Source organism: Argiope bruennichi, chromosome 5 (genome assembly GCF_947563725.1).
Source record: "Argiope bruennichi chromosome 5, qqArgBrue1.1, whole genome shotgun sequence".
NCBI classification, from domain to species: domain Eukaryota; kingdom Metazoa; phylum Arthropoda; class Arachnida; order Araneae; family Araneidae; genus Argiope; species Argiope bruennichi.
Genome location: NC_079155.1, coordinates 52,910,649 through 52,928,479, shown reverse-complemented (window position 1 = coordinate 52,928,479; position 17,831 = coordinate 52,910,649). Strand labels below are relative to the sequence as shown.

Genomic DNA, 17,831 nt, shown 5'->3' with positions numbered 1-17,831 from the left:
AGTTATGATTGTTTCTGTGCAATTTTTTTTAATCCAAAGATTGTGAACTCATTCAGTGTATTGCAATGCTCACAATACACCATTTGAAAATTCGTAACAAGAAGAAAAAAAATGATGCATTACTCACTTCATTGTTTTGGGTGAGGGGTGGACTGTTTTCCCATTTGCTAGCTATTTGGAGCGTTTCTGCTGTCTTCTGTTGGATGCTTTTTGTGTCGTCCAATAAAGTGATTTCGTAAAACTCTTGAATGTCTGAAAAAATTACCATAAGATATCAAAATATTACATATGATAACTCACAATATCACATATTTCATTACTAGCAAAAACAACATATAAAATTCTGCATCCAAAAAATCTACCTAATTTAATCTGTTTAAAATTTATTCATATATCTTTATGAATTTATAATATGCTTCATTGCGCAATAAGTTTCATCTTAAGCAAAATAGTTTACAGACAGCTCTGTTGGATGTTGAATAGTTGCCTGGTCAATAACCTCCAGCCTTGGAGTCGAATTTGGTGACAAAAATGAAGGATCTTCAATGTTTGTGAAATATAGTGACAGCATCATTAGAACTAGAGTTCCACTGTTAGTTCTAGAACATTTGATGCTCTGTCAAGAGAGCTATGAAAAACGGAGCAGAAACGAGAATCAGTCGGTAGAGTTGAGCTCAAGCAAGTTATTGAGCAAAGTCTTTCTTTGGAATGCTCATCTCCAGCAAACTCTCTCTGAGCATTTCATACTTTTGCGATCGTGTTTAATAGCGTGTGTTGCTGCTTACTGCAAGTGCTGTTATTAAGTACACTTCGAAGAACTGCAAATGCTGTTCGGTTTTGTAATTTTAGACAAATGATCTGGCTTGTAAAACGCCAACTTTTATACTTTTTCCCTTATTTTTAGTACAAATTGTTCAACTCAAAATATTGCATATTGTTTGCTTATTTAAATTGCTGAATCTTTTTAAATAAAACACTAAGCTTTAATTATCTTCATTTTATTTATTGAAATTACTTATGGCTTTCGACATTCATTTATTAAAACTGTTTAATAAAAAATCTTTCCTATCGTTTTCTTCAATCACACTATTTTTTTTTTTTTTTTACTTCTGTTGTTAATTTGAAATTCTGCATAAATATAATTTTCATTATAGACCAGTCAGCTTTGAATTATCCGCAATAACACTGCATCATGAATAAAATGCAATGAAATTTTTTAAAAAGGTGTTTAAAAGATGAACTCAAAGCAAATAATGTTGCAGAAATTCTAGAAAAGTAATGAAACGATGTCACCAGATTTCCCTCTAGTATGGGATAAATATATTTCAAATAGATTTTGATGAAAAGATTTTGCTTATGCTACGCATAATAAATAGAAAGCATATTGATATTACAGTACGAAACGAGTCGAAAACGAATTCACGAAAATGGAATGTCCTTTCTTTCCGAAAAATGAGCCACGTCATTGCAAAAGCAAAAACAATGCAAAACAAGCAAAAGCAAAACAATTCGTATATCATTTTGATTGCAAAGAAACATCAACGCAGTCGAAATAATATACGAACCCTCTAACTGCATCACAGAAAAACTTGCGGTATATCTAGTCAGAGTTCAAAGACACGACTAAAAATATGTTTTTCGCAACGTTAAAAGAATGTTAACAATGAAATGCTTATAACTCGCTATTTCTGAATACAGATTAATGAGAACGGTGAGTCTACGTTTATAGCTTCTTACTTAAGTATGTGGCAAAATGATACTCTACATTCTGAAGATCAGTAAAATCTGAGTTTGTAAAATCTAAGATCAGTATCTTAACTGCAAATCAGGCGACATTTTAATCATTCCGTTTGGATATGAGGTACACATTTCGAATGATAGGATTTCATTTGAAAACTAATTGAAAATATTCGATATTAAAATAATTCTTTATTTTTCCGGCATTTTTCGGACTTCCTGGTTTTTACACTCATATTTTCATTCCCCTATATATTATTATAGATGGCAATGACTAGTTGATATAGATGATGGCTAGATGGTATAGAGTTGATGGGACGACTAGATTGACTTAAGGCTGCGACAGTTCGAATTAGGGAACCAATTTCATTCCATTAGAAAACCAATCCAACTTTCGCCATAAAAGAATCGAGAGCGAAACTTGCCCCGCTGGATGGTGCAGGCATTCGTAAAAAAGACATGATGTCAGGAGTCATGGTCATCTGATCACGATTCAAAATTAAGAATTATGATATTTAAATAAATATCCCTCATGCTGCTTTAAATATAACCAAACTGAATAAAATAAACCACTAACTGTATAACGGTAACCATTACTTTTTCATGTTCAATCCTTTTAAATTGCAGCTATATTCCTCTTCCATCTGCATGCTATCCATAAGTTCCAAAATACGGACATTAATAGTTAAAAGAATTTGGTTCAAGATCTGGCCAGACCAGATCTGGTTATCCTGCACCAATAGTTAATAGTATCTTAGGACATTTTAAGAAGTAATCAAAATGAACATATCATTTTAACCACGAAAAAAGGCAGAATGGAAGTGACGTCAAGACTCAGATTAAAAAATATTTTAACAATGTAATTACGGAACTGAACCGATGTTTCTGGGGTAAATAGAAGCACCCTCCCCCGCTATCCTTCACGTTCCACAAACTTTCATTACCTTCATAGAAAAATCAAAAAAACTTGGTTACCGCGCAATTTAGCAACAACGCACTTGCATCATTTCAAAGCGAAACGTTTTTAATAAGCCTATGTTGATTTTAAATTTGATATGCCAGTCATACCATTGCCAAATTGGAAACAAATATTGCATCGACAATATACATTTATCTCCTAGTTACTGTCTCCCGCTGGAATTACCATCCTGTTTTCTTCTCTATCCTCTGCATTTACAACACTCGCATAAGTTTTTCAATGTACAATCAATCATGATACATGCATAAAACGTCAAGTCGGAGACAAGAATAAATGAAATTAATAAAAAACTTATCGTCACGTTCTCCTCCTACTTGCATAATTTTAAACAGTAACGTTTAATGATCATTTCACGAATCAATGCATCCACTTTCAAAAAAATGTTTTACAGCAAATTCGTGCCTAGGTATAGTTTCCCAACACACCTGCGCAAGACAAGAAGGGTACTGGAATTATTTAACTTTTTTAAGCGACGTGACTCACGAATAAACCACGCATACCAACAGAATTGACCAGAAAAGGCCGCGCCCTTTTCTCGTCTTGCTCAATTTTATTTAGGCATGACACGAAAGATTGCTCTTTTTAACCTCATTATCGCAAATAAACTATCCGATTGGTTCCTCTTCTTAACCTCATTACTACAAATAAACTACTCAACTGATAAAATGATGTAAACAGAAGCTGACTTTTTATTTCCTTGTATACAAAGTAGGGAAAGAGAATTTATTGAGTCATTTAAAAATCGTGCCGATTTCGGTACAAAAGTTGTTCTTGGCATATTATTCAGCGATGATGAATCACAGCATTTTAATTTCTCAAAGAATTCGAAAAATTAAATGTTATTTTTGGAATTATTACTGAATAACTGAGAATATGATGATTCAAAGATGGAATAGGGGGGGACGAAATTGGTTTTCAGATTTTTACATTAGATTTTTAGATCTGATCAAGAGTTGGACTAAATTTTTTTTTTATTACCATTAGTTGCTTTATTTTTTATCACCATCATTGCTTTATTCACGTTTATTTTTTTATCACCATCATTGCTTTATTCACATTTATTTTTTTTATCACCATCATTGCTTTATTCACGTTTATTTTTTTTATCACCATCATTGCTTTATTCACATTTATTTTTTTTATCACCATCATTGCTTTATTCACGTTTATTTTTTTATCACCATCATTGCTTTATTCACGTTTATTTTTTTATCACCATCATTGCTTTATTCACATTTATTTTTTTTATCACCATCATTGCTTTATTCACATTTATTTTTTTTATCACCATCATTGCTTTATTCACATTTATTTTTTTTATCACCATCATTGCTTTATTCACATTTATTTTTTTATATTATCTATTAGTTGGCTTTGTGGATAAGTTACACGAGCAACCCAATGCTTTCATGAGTTTGCGTAAATTTAAACTAAAAGTCTTTACGCAACAAGGAGTGATTTCTTTGAGATGTAGCTACTTCATATCCACAAAATGACTGACGATGATAACTCAAGAAATGGATGGATGATTGAATGCAATGAGCTGGATGGATACAAACTGACAGGGTTTTACCACTAGAAATTGAAAGATTTGCATGAAATTTCAAAGAAAAAAGCTGTCTTTTTTCTCTTACCCAATCTCTTCAAATTTATTTTTAAATTGAAATCAAATCTGTTTGTGCGATCTATTTATTCATAAACATCTGAACGCGATAATTCAAAAATGTAATAAATAAAAAAGATAAAATTAATACGTGGTCTTCAATTCAACATTTGCTTTTAACATCTGGTTTCATTCGATGAAAGAGAGAAGGCCCCCAATTAAATATTCGATTCTCTTCGCCATATTACAAAACTAAAGACCAAAGATTGTGAGAAAAATAATGTGAAGGCATATGTGAAAGTGGAAGGGAGACTACCTCTTTTATTAATTTTATTACATTAATAAAATTTTAGGAATTTTGCAATCATTTTACCAATTTGAGTAAATTTAAATTGGAAGCAATTAAGCAGCAAGGAATCATTTCTTTGAAATACATAAAATGGTAATTATTTCACGATTATATAATATAATGTGAAAGCATGTGAGAATGACGGAAGGAGAATGTCGCCCTCTAATTATTTAAAGAATAAAATTTTATGAATTTTACAATCATTTTACCAGTTTGGATAAATTTAAATTCGAAATTATTTATTTAGCAAGGAATTATTCTTTTGAAATCCATAAAATGGTAGCTGATTCATTATTATAAAACAACGGTCAATTAAGTAAATAATCTTAATAAAATTTGAATATATATTCAAACATAAATTCCAAAAGTAGAATTCAGTAGATTTTTTTTTTTTTAATTTGTACTTGCTAATGTGTTATATCTCACTCAGGAGAGCAAAACAAATCAGCAATCACTAAAATCGTCAACTGCGCAAGCCCGTGCATTTCGATGCGCAGAAAAGTATCGAGACGAATTACTTGATGCTTGGCCGTTGTTTCGTAAGGACGTTTCGAGACTTGTTCTCAATCAGAGAGGAAGGACCAGGATGTGATTGCTCATTTAATCAAGCTCATTAAGCTTTTTGAGCAAACACTTTAATACTTCTTCGACTTTTTTTAATGTTAATTTTATCTCCTTTATCTGTAAGTAATCATTTGTAAATAATCGCAATTTTTGAAACCTTCAATAGAGTGTTTTTACTTCTTCAGGTTATACGTTTCATTAAAACCTCCTAGACATAACCACCGATCATTAAAAAAAAACCTACATAAATACAGATGCGAATTTCGGCAAATACTTAAGAGTAATGATCATTAAAAGAAAATTATCATTAGGAAAATAGGAAAAATCAGAACCAACTCATGGTGAGATGACGATAAAATGTCACAACTGCAAATAAATAAATAAATAATTAAAAAAAAACACTTTTAAGCCAATGAAAACAGCTTTCTCGCTGAGTTTTTTAAGTAACCGTTAAAGGCACCTAACTAGCGTATATATCCCTTTCCCGCTCATTTAAAGAAAACAAAGAAAAAAAATTGTCCTAGAAGCAAGAAATACATTGAGTACTATTCCACGAAAACTGGCATTTCCTCCAGGTCAATCACTGCGAGCAGGCGTCTGTTCAAATAATCTATGAACGAAGTGAATGAGTTACGTTCATGGCCATTTATCTGTAATAAGAACATTACAAATTGTTCAGAATAAGTTTTTTCACTTTTTAATTTTTTTTATATATAAAACTTTTCCAATATGTTCTGCATTTTCACTTATGGGAGTTTTAACTATCAGAATCACTTAATATCATTTATTATCAATTGAATTCATTCAAATCATAAAACAAACATATTTTGCGGTCGACCCCCTGCCACAACTGAGCTCTCCAATTTCGACAAGATTGATATGGTCAACCGTTGTCAGGAGTGACACTCAAATCTAGAAAGAAAAAAAAATCCTTATGTTTTCCCTACATGTATACGCAGTATAAGAGGAAGCGCGAATAGCACTCATGTGCTAGTTACAGTAGAGTAATATTACCCTTATTACAATGCTTTATTACCCCCTTGTTTTTATCACTGAAAAAAGTAAAGTGAAATACGCAAAAAACATTAATAGTATATTAAATGAATGTTTATATTTACATACAGAAAAAAATATATATATATTATTATTATTGTCTAAATTTTACAAGACAAATTCACATATTAAAGGAAAAAAGATATTGATCATTTACCTCATACTCTGTAATTTAAAATTACGCAATATTAAGGACTCGGATGAAATAAAATACAAAGTAACATTTCTACTGTTACGATATAAACCATTTTATTTAATAAAAAGCACTTTTCTTGCCAATTTTTATATTTGAGCATCAATTTCTGCAACTTCTGAAAATTTTTCAGTCATCACTTTCATCAATTTAATTCACAAAGCTGTTTTTGCGTCCCCCCCCCCCTTTTTTTAAAGCTTTATATTACCTCATATGCGTTATTTTTGCATACTACCCTACAAATCTCTTGAGATTTGGGCATTTAAGACGCCTTCACAAAAATTTATAGCATCATACAAAATTCTTAGACTAATTATAGAACTCTCTTTTCAACAAGTATATCTTTGTTAATACGAAATCCACTTTCCACACTCGTATTGCTACGTGATAATACAAGAATTATTTTTACAAATTTCCAAAAATCAAAAAATTCGTTAGACCTCAAAACATTAAATAGAAATAATTTAAAAGAATCAAGTTATTCCTTGAAATCACCTATTAGTTTTTTTCATGGAAATTTCAAATCGGATCTTTACACGTTCTAAACATGTAGTGAAAATGTCAGTTTTGGAATAAAAAAATAAATAAACCATTCACTTTGATTTTCCATAAATGTGGATTTAAACAAGATGCAGCTTTTCAAACAGTACAATTTTTGAACATGCATTCATTTTTTTTTTTTTTTTTTGACGTATTCGTTACAAATATTCGCACTTTCTTAAAAAGTATCTTTGTTTAGTTTCAGTTGCTCCACGCTCCACTAATATTCAAGTAGATGCAGTCCTTATTTCAAAAACGAAATTTTTTCTCAATTTTTGGAAACTCAACTGATCTATGACGAAAAAAAAGAGAAATGGTTAAGCAAAAATAAAATTATTTTTAAGTCTATGGTGACGATCTTTTATTTTTAAATGTGTCAAAGGATTTTTTAGGCAGGGGAAAAAAAAAAGGAATTTGAAATTCCTTATATTTTCCAGGTTTTCAAAGGAAAAATTCAAAATTCCCTGCATGTTCCCTGTTTTATAGGCGATTTTTAAATATTCCTGTATTTTCCCGATTTTTTTCGGGGCCGTTTCAATCCTGATTGTATATTAAATTCAAGTTATGCCATAAGTCAACTCTACAATTCAACAATCTCTTTAGAGACTCTTCCTTTAGCTCCCGGGAGATGGTTATGTTCAAAACAGTTCCATCCCTGTAATCATCAAAACTGGCTTGGCGCTTTCTTTTCACGCCAGTTGGCCCTCAACCCCAATATGTCAGATTTCATAAAACAAATGGGGGGATAATACTTGTGTATTATCCGTATGCCAGCGATTAATTGCCAAAAAAGGTTGCCAGAGATGTCACGTTTATTACAAACAGTAATTAATCGCCAACATCATGTTAGATATTGTTGAAATTTAATTATGCTCGCCATTGGCGTGCTATTAAAGCTAAAGTTCGCCAATGGTATGCAGTTAATATACAAGTGTCGGACAAATTATCACAACGCATGTTGAGTGCTAATTTTCATTTAAATGGGATTCAACCGAAAATGAAACATATTATTGAAAATTTAAAACAGCTTCAAATAAATATGTGCTATGAAGTAAAATAACAACAATAAATGAACCAAAATATATTTAAATACAAGTCTTTAACGTTCTTATTTTCTTTAATGAAATTACATCATGCTTCTTATATTAAGTGCTTAAATCGTAACTTACAAAAAAATCTATAATTAATCCTTGCGAAAAATTCTGTTTACAAAAGCATAAACTTGATTCGTTATTGTGGATATGATATTTCAACATATTTAGTGATAGAATTAAGTTTAGTGGCACAGAAAGGACAATATGCTTCTTGAATATTTCTATGCTCTGGTACTTTTATGCCAGACCAATACTTGGCCGTCTTCAGTGTAGTTACATGACCGCACGGTCTAAAAGCACAAGTTGGAAATTTCCCATCGAGATAGAAGCCAGATTCTTTTCCTATTTTTAATTCGGCAATGGGTCCTACACATCGGCATACAGGACAACTCCAGCCTTCCATATTATTCGCCAAGATATGCAATCTCATTAGGTGACCGCAAGACATGAAAATATAAGTGTGTTCCTTTAAACTACTGCTGGAAGTCAGATGGGGAAGTAAGTGACATTCGAGAGCCAAATCCCTTAGCACACATTCAACCTTCTTTAGAGTTTCTTCATCAGGTGTATTCAAAAGACCTTCTTTAGATCGCCAAAGAAGAGTAACCCCGCATAAGTCTATCAATGTGCCATCCTGCAGAACATTAGATTCTTCGGTAATTCTTGGTCTTTTTGAAGGTTCTACTTTTGGGGACCGAAGCGGATAAATGTTTCCACATACAGAAACTTCCCTCCATTGAGAATTGGGATGCAAAATGAGGACGCCATTCGTCGTGAATCCATCCATCTTGCCTTCTTTTATACAAACAACGGCACCCTCTCCCAAAAAAATGTTACCTGAAGCATCAAAAGCAGCCGCGTAAACCCTAGCTTGATGGTCACCATGTCTCTGAATAATTATTCGGCAAGCAAATCGGGACACACCATTTCGAATCTGATTCACATCCATCACCCTGATGTCTACGGGTGATGATTCATATCGCCCAATCTGAAACATGTCCGTAGATTTGTCTCGAACATATTCAACGACGACAGATCTAGAACCGGACACTTTGAAGGAGACAGTATGCGCACATAGAGGCCGGCTGAGTGGTTGCGTCTGGGAAGTCACAAAACTGAAAGCCTCTTTCACGCCATTCGGGTGATACCGTTTACGTAAAAGGAATTTGCTTTTCATTTGGCGTTGGAGGTGCAGAGGGGCGCTACCGTTGCAACCCAGAACAAGCAGTTCCCCATATAATATCGGATCCATAGAGAATTCTTCGTTTTCTAATACCGCATCTTTGGAAAAGTAAGTGTCTAAATTAATGAAAGCTTTTTCAAGAGGGGCTGAAGTAACTGGTAATGGTTTGAATGAATTATTGCATTTGGTATTATTATCCTGTCGTTTTTTGTGTTCAGTCTGAATGGAAATGCTCTTTCGTGGCTTTAACTTTCTAGTATTAGATTGATCTTTCGTTTGAGAAGCATTTTGGCGCAAGGATGGTAATTCAGAGATAGCAGCGTAATGCGTAAAATCGCCACCTGCATCTCTAGGGTCTTCATATTCTGTCATAACATTGTTGGTCGATGCATTTTGTCTACAAACAGTCGCTTCTAGAATGGGCTGTTGAAGGTTGCAATGATTTGCATCTGAATAACCACTTTTACCAGATGGCACATTATCTACAATTATCAAATCTTCATCCTTCCTGTGATTGCAATTCTCGGCAAGTTCAGCAGCCTCTGAAGTGCAATATATATCAGCAGGGTTCCTGTCTGGCTCCAGAATGCTTGTTACGGTTCCCAAACTAGGATTGCTTACTTGATCGAAATCATAAGATACCTCATTAATTTCATCTGAAACAGATGCAATGTCTTCATCTTCGTTATTTCTTTGTGCGTTTGCTTCTTCCAAGGGTATTATCCAGTTAAGAACCTTTTGCATAAACATAACCTATGGAGATTTCATAAATATTTATTCTATTCCAGTAAACTATTTTGTAGTATCCGAACTATTTTTGATACATAAAAGCCTAAGAGCTCCACAGACCATAAAAACAGAAATGAAGGAATTGAGATTGAGATGTCGGAATACTATTAAACAAAAATCGATGTAAATAAAATATAAATTCTGGAGAAGAGATGTATTTCTTCTTCTCGAGAAAGTCATTTGTATCTTTTGAACGCCACATTATAAAGTATAATTCTACCAAAAAAATATGTTTTATATATGATTTCAAAGCAAAAAAAAAAAAAATCTTTATTGTTATTCTTTTTAATTTAACGCGTGAGCTTCAATTACAAATTTTGATCCTTTTTTATTTAAAAATTAATGATATTTATGTTAATTTGTTTATAATTTATAACATAAAAATGGTTCCATGTCTTAGTAAATAATTTTGAAATCATATTTTCTAAAATAACTTCAAACGTGAATATATTAGCTTTGGAAAATTATTTTTAAGACTATAAAAAGCTTTAATTTAACTAAAAAATTAGGACCGCATCTTAAAGCTTAACGAATTCAGAAATCTGCATCAATATTTTTTCGTCTGAAATTTTCCGCTCATAAACAATTGATTAGTGATTAGTTAAATCAAACAGTGTCATACGCTCACTTAATATTGATCAAAAATAAAATTCTCTTTTCGATAAACTACTAATGCGGAGCTTCAGAGATTAATATCCCAAGTTGTACACAGTTAAAAAAAACGATTGGGAAAAAGTCTGAAATACGACATTCCAATTTTTGAATAAGAAATAATACGTTTGACGTATATGGCAATATCTAAATTATATTTGCCTTATTCAGAAATACTCACACTTAAACAGTGGGAGTGGTCGTCCCAAAACCTTCTCGCATACTCGCGAATAAAGATATTTGTTACGAGCGCCTTTGGCTAAAAAACTAATTTTAACTTTAATCATACTAGAGTTATAACTTGCTTTTACAACTCTAAAATCAGAATTAACTGCGCGCGAAACCAATGTATGTTTTTGTATATGGCAACTAAATATAAATATAGCATGTAAATAGAATTGTAATTTAGTTAGATAATAAAATGGAGTCAGATTAATAACGAGTGGATTATTTCACATTACGATCCCACATCTTTGAATCTTATTAGCGGAGAAACGACTGAATGAAATGAAATTCAGGTAGAGTCTCAACATTGTGGTGAACCCGGACGTGATTGCTAAAAATACGGTACGTCTGTTTTTATTTGCAATAAGAATTAAGTAGTGAAATAAAAATGGAGATGTCCGTTAAGAAGCGATCACCTATTAGATCTAACTTTACGAAAACGTATAATGTTTTAATTGAAAGATTAAGGGTCGATGAACCTCAGGAAAAAGAGATTAAATCACTTTTCGGCAATTTGGAACGAATTTATTCGGATTTGGCCAAATTAGATAATGAAATATGTAGTTTTCTTCTGGAAAATTCGGATACCGAAAAGTATGAAGATGAGTATATGAAAATCGAAGAATACAGCACAAAAATCATTGATGCGAAAGTAAATGTGGACATATATTTGACTAAACTTTCTTACGCTGAAAAGGAAAGCGTTGGTTCTGTTTCTCCTAGAATTAAACGAAAACTTAAGTTACCTAAAATAGAACTCGTTAAATTTAACGGTGAAATTAAGAATTGGCTGGCTTTCTGGAGTCAATTTAAGCGTATTCATGATGATGATAAATTAGAAAATGAAGACAAATTTCAATATTTGATCCAATGTGTAAGTGAAGGAACTAGAGCTCGGGAAATTATAGACAGTTATCCTCCAACAAATGCGAATTATTGCAAGGCAATAGAAAGTTTAAAATCGCGTTTCGGAAAGGATGAGTTGCTTATTGAATACTACGTTCGTGAGCTACTAAAATTAGTTATAATAAATGTTTCAGAAGCTAAAAGGAAATTAAGCACATCGCAAATTTATGATAAATTAGAAACTTACTTAAGAGCTCTAGAATCAATTGGTTTAACATCAGACAAGTATTCAGCAATGCTTTTCCCCCTGGTGGAATCCTGCATACCTGAAGATATTTTCAGGGTATGGCTGCGGAATCCAATTATAATAGCAAATCATGACCCGGAAAGCAATGCTTATTCAGAAAAACTGAAAAACTTATTACTCTTTCTGAAAACAGAAATAGAAGGTGAGGAAAGAATTCGCTTAGCGAAATCAGGATTTGCACCTAAGTTGTGTAAGGAGAGGAATTCTGATTCTGTGGCTACTGCTACAGATTTGTTTTCAGGAGGTACAGAAAAAAGAAAACATAATACCATCTGCGTTTTTTGTGAAAACCCTCACGAAAGCAAAGAATGTTACAATGCCAAAAAATTTGATTTTGAAAAGAAACAAAAGATTTTGAAAAATAAAAAATGCTGCTTCACTTGTTTAAAGCCTGGCCATAGGTCAAGAATTTGCAAGTCAAATGTACAGTGCCTGCTTTGTAATAAGAGGCATTGGACTTTGATGTGTCCAGATCTGCCAACAAACAAACCAAAAGTTAAAACACCTGAGGTGGAAGAGAATCTAAATGTCAATTTATCCAATCAGTGTGCTGCTGAAGAAGTTCTCCTTCAAACATTGCAAGTTAATATTAAAGCAGAAGGAAAAACACGCAGAGTACGAGCTCTTATTGACAGTGGTTCGCAGCGATCGTACTTATTAGAGAAAACAATTAAAGAAATGAATCTGAGGCCCATTGAAGTTAAAAATATCATACATTCGGTATTTGGTGGATCTACGTTAGAAAAACAAGATCATGGACTATATGAAATAACCCTTCAGAATTTGAATACGGGATTCACTTACGATATGCAAGTCCTCGATCAACCAATTATATGCGGAAAAATACCTCGGATCCACAAAGGAAATTGGCAAAAGGAGTTGAAGAAAAAGAATATAATACTCTCTGATCAAGGCAAAGATTGTCCGGACATTGAATTGCTGATAGGAGCTGACTTTTGCGGACAGTTATTCTCAGGAAATATATATGCTCTGAAATGTGGATTAGTAGCATATGAAACAAAATTAGGCTGGCTGATCATGGGTAAAGTTTTTGGAGGAAAAGAGGAAAATACTTCCGCTCAACTGGTGACTTCAATGCTAATACAAAATAGCTCTATCTCTGATCTTTGGAAATTAGAAACTTTAGGTATTATGGATCCAGTTGAAACTAAATCTAAAGAAGAAATGAAAAGAAACGCAATGGATCATTTTATGAAAACAGTGGATAGAGATGAAAATGGCAGATACATAGTTAAGCTACCTTGGATAGAAGCAAAAGAAATTCTACAAGACAATAGATCCACAGCTGAACAACGTTGTATCCGTACTTCACAAAAGTTAAAAGATGAAAAGAAATATGCAGAATATGAGGCTGTTTTTGAAGAATGGCTTGAGGAAAATATAATAGAGAAAGTGCCCAAAATGGAGGAGGGAAATCCAAGTTATTATTTGCCGCACCGAGGTGTTTGTAAGGAAAACTCATCAACCAAAGTACGTCCAGTGTTTGACGCTTCTTGTCGAGTTAAGAAAGTTCCGTCCTTAAATGACTGTCTGGAAAAGGGACCAAATTTAATAGAGCAAATTCCACCCATTTTAAGAAAATTCAGACAAAATAACATTGGGGTAATTTCTGATATTAAAAAAGCCTTTCTTCAAATCTCAATTGCAAAAGAGGATCAAGATGTTTTGCGATTTCTTTGGTGGAAAGATTACGAAACAAGAAAATTTGAGATACTTCGTCACCGCCGTCTTGTTTTTGGCCTCACTTGTAGTCCTTTCCTCTTGGCAGCGGTTTTGATGAATCATCTAGAGGAAAGTAAAGAGTGCTTTCCTGAAACCTCCGAAATATTGAAGAATTCCTTTTATGTAGATAACTGTGTGACATCCGTGCGCAATGAAGATGATCTTACCCGATTCATTCAAGAAGCAAAGCTGTTGCTTTCCAAGGCTTGTTTTGATCTTCGAGGTTGGGAATATACAAGGGACCTAAGTCGGGACGAGCCAACCGTTCCAACCTCAGTACTTGGACTGTTATGGAATACAAATGAAGATTTCCTTTTCTGTGATTTACAAAATACAGAATTTAATTTTGATGTTTGCAGTAAAAGAAATATTCTGTTAACGTCTCAAAAGATATTTGATCCACTTGGATTTTTATGTCCTGTGACAATATGTTTAAAACTCTTAGTGCAAAATATTTGGAAAAGAAACTTAGGGTGGGATGAAATTCTACCAGATGACATTCAGAAAAAATTCAAAACTTTGATTGTTGATTTGAAATTGCTGTCTGAAGTTAAGATCCCTAGGTGTGTAAAGATCAATGGCTGCACAGAAGGACTAAGTCTTCATACCTTTTGTTATGCCAGCAAAGTTGCATACAGTACTGTCGTATTTTTGAGAAATACCTTGGGAGAGGAAGTCAAAATATATTTTATAGAGGCAAAAAGTAGAGTAGCACCTTTAAAGGTTATTACAATACCTCGTCTAGAATTACTAGCATGCTGCATTGGAGCTAGGTTAACTTCAGATATTAAAAATTCTATGTCTTTGAGAGACGTACCTACTTTTTATTGGACAGATTCTTCTGTTGCTCTTTATTGGATTCAAAAAGAAGATCATTGGGGTACGTTCGTGAATAACAGAGTAGAAGAAATAAGAAGTCTTTCTTCAAAGGATGCTTGGAAGCATCTCCCAGGCACTTGCAATTCTGCTGATCTCCCTTCCCGTGGTTGTTCAATCCAAGGATTTTTGAAATCGAGATGGTGGGAGGGTCCACAGTGGTTGAAACTTCCAGAAGAAGAATGGCCAGCGACAGACTCTGAATACAATTTTGAAGAGGTTTTCCGGGAAAGGAAAAAGAGGGTCGTAACTTTGGTCAACTCTACAGATCTGAATAAATCCTGGTATTTGTATAAGTTCTCAAGATATTCTAAAATTGTGCGAATGATAGCATGTATGCTACGATTTGTACAAAATTGCCGAAATCCAATTAACAAGATGAAAGATCTTTTAACTGTTGCAGAACTAGATGCCGCCGAAAGAAAGGTGATACAAATCGTGCAACAAGAAACCTTTAATAACGAAGATGCAAGATCAAAACTTAAATCACTCTGTGTGTTTAATGATTCTGATGGACTAATTAGATTGAAAACTAAAATTACAAGACGAGATGATGAAGAAAATTTTAGATACCCTCTAGTATTGCCTTGTAAGCACCCATTAGTGGAGAGATTGATTTTCGAACATCATTTGATCTCTTCCCATGCTGGAGTTCAAGTTGTCCTAACAGATATCCGTCAAAAATTTTGGATTCTGCAGGGACGAAAAACTGTCCAGAAAGTGCTCTCAAGGTGTATAAGATGCAAAAGATATACGAGCAAGAAAATTGAATCAATTCCTGCGCCACTACCGGAAGATCGTGTACGGGAAGCCTTGATATTCGAAGTCACTGGAGTGGATTTAGCAGGGCCGCTTCATTTAAAGGATGGGAAAAAGGCCTGGATCTTGCTTTTTACTTGCGCTGTATATAGGGCCATTCATTTGGAATTAATACAGAGTCTTTCAACTAATGGATTCCTTCTAGGTTTTAGAAGATTCGTCGCAAGACGAGGGCGACCTAGGACTATATACAGCGATAACGGAACAAATTTTACTGGAACAAATAATTTGATGGGTTCTCTTGATTGGGACAAGATTGTCAATGACGCCTCCGTCTTAAGAATTCAGTGGAAATTTAACCCCCCAATAGCTGCTTGGTGGGGCGGATTTTTTGAGAGCATGATTAAGATGGTGAAGAAGCTTTTAAGAAGAGTTTTAGGAAAGGCATCGCTTCATTACGAAGAAATGTTCACTATTCTTTGTGACGTAGAAGCCAACATCAATTCTAGACCTCTGAATTATCTATCGGAAGATCCGAATGATTTAATTCCACTGACTCCCTCAATGTTCATTCAAGAGACTACAAAGGTAGGAGTTCCCGATTTGGATACTTTGGATAAAGTAAATATCTCCAAACGATATCAGTATCAACAAAAATTACGAGAGGACTTGAGGAAAAGATTTCGAAAAGAATATCTAAGCTTGTTAATCCAGAAGAAGCCAAAAGGAAAGGAATCTAGACAAGTGCAAGTGGGAGATATTGTTATAATTGAAAGTGATATCAAAAAGCGACTAGACTGGCCTTTGGGATTGGTAATCGAAGTGTTTCCTGGGAAAGATGGCTGCATCCGAGTAGTGAAGCTAAAAACAGCGAGTGGGGAACTTGTGCGTCCAGTGCAACGTTTATACCCCTTGGAATTAGACCATGACGATCCTGTGGGTGCGAGAAAAAACGAACCGGTTGCTTCGTATGAAGAAATCGAAATCCCGAGCTCGGAAAATAACGACTATGAAACAAAAACTAGAAGTGGAAGAAGAGTGGTTAAACCTTCACGTTTTAAATAACTTTTGAACTTTATTATGTACTTTTCAAATATGTGCATTTCATGTTTTGATTTCTAAATATTTTGAATGCAATATTTTGTTAATTTTGATTTTGTAACCTCCTAATTTAAAAAATCAAAAGGTGGGAGGATGTTACGAGCGCCTTTGGCTAAAAAACTAATTTTAACTTTAATCATACTAGAGTTATAACTTGCTTTTACAACTCTAAAATCAGAATTAACTGCGCGCGAAACCAATGTATGTTTTTGTATATGGCAACTAAATATAAATATAGCATGTAAATAGAATTGTAATTTAGTTAGATAATAAAATGGAGTCAGATTAATAACGAGTGGATTATTTCACATTACGATCCCACATCTTTGAATCTTATTAGCGGAGAAACGACTGAATGAAATGAAATTCAGGTAGAGTCTCAACAATATTGCTCCAGAGTACGTCTTGTATGACATTGGCGTACAATCGCTTGGCGTGCATTTAGCATTTTTACTGAATATGTAGTGTGTTCCTTGGCGAATGTTTTGGTGATTACTTCTGCCATGTGGCTAATAGTATCTGAAAATCAAATTTGTGTTAAAGACGCGTTTTCCCAACCGAATGAAATAAAAAAAATTGACACAAAATTCTTTTGTAATCACAAAATCCCATACGTTATAACGTGACCATGAGTTATAACATTTACATGCTTCTAAAAGTATAGACAGATAGGCGGTTAACCACTTGTTGAATTTAGCTCAAATATTTGATGGATGTTTATACTATAAATGTTAAACCCGTGTATCAAATTTCATCTATATAGCTCTCTTCGTTTTGTAATTATCGTGTCAACTTATATTTGTACAGCCAAACTGACTTCCTCTGATTGAAGTTTGTCCAAAATTAGATTTGTAAGCTACCAGGTTTACCGTTAACTTCGTACCCTTTATGACAATGTGCATTATTTGTATGTGTGTGTGCCGCAAGGAGAGGGTCCTTCTTATATTGTTAGGTTGTCACACTGGTGATAACATCGGATAGAATTTCAATGTTGTTATTTTAGGTTTTATGATAAAATGGGCAGGTCTGGTCATTCAGTGTCAATCATATGTTTGGATGGATAAAATCTGAAAGACATTCTAGAGATAAAATGAAATACTCTTAAAATTTTTATCGTCTGTAATTCTGTTGTTTTTCAACTGACTTGTCCTCACTCTTCTTTTTCACGTTATTTGTGTTCTTGGTACGTCTCTTTTCTTTATCATTTCCCTTGGCCTATTCATATTACGCGCACAAGGA

General features: G+C 33.6%; 1 protein-coding gene across 3 annotated transcripts in view; it reads right to left on the bottom strand.

The window, feature by feature from the left end:
• Positions 1-17,831, bottom strand: part of LOC129968742 (disks large 1 tumor suppressor protein-like) — a 294,351-nt gene that overhangs the window by 241,764 nt on the left and 34,756 nt on the right. For all 3 annotated transcript variants that reach the window (XM_056082941.1, XM_056082944.1, XM_056082943.1), the window contains exon 3: positions 128-252. In XM_056082941.1, the coding sequence (XP_055938916.1) occupies positions 128-252 (125 nt within the window). The remainder of the gene's footprint in view (positions 1-127; positions 253-17,831) is intronic.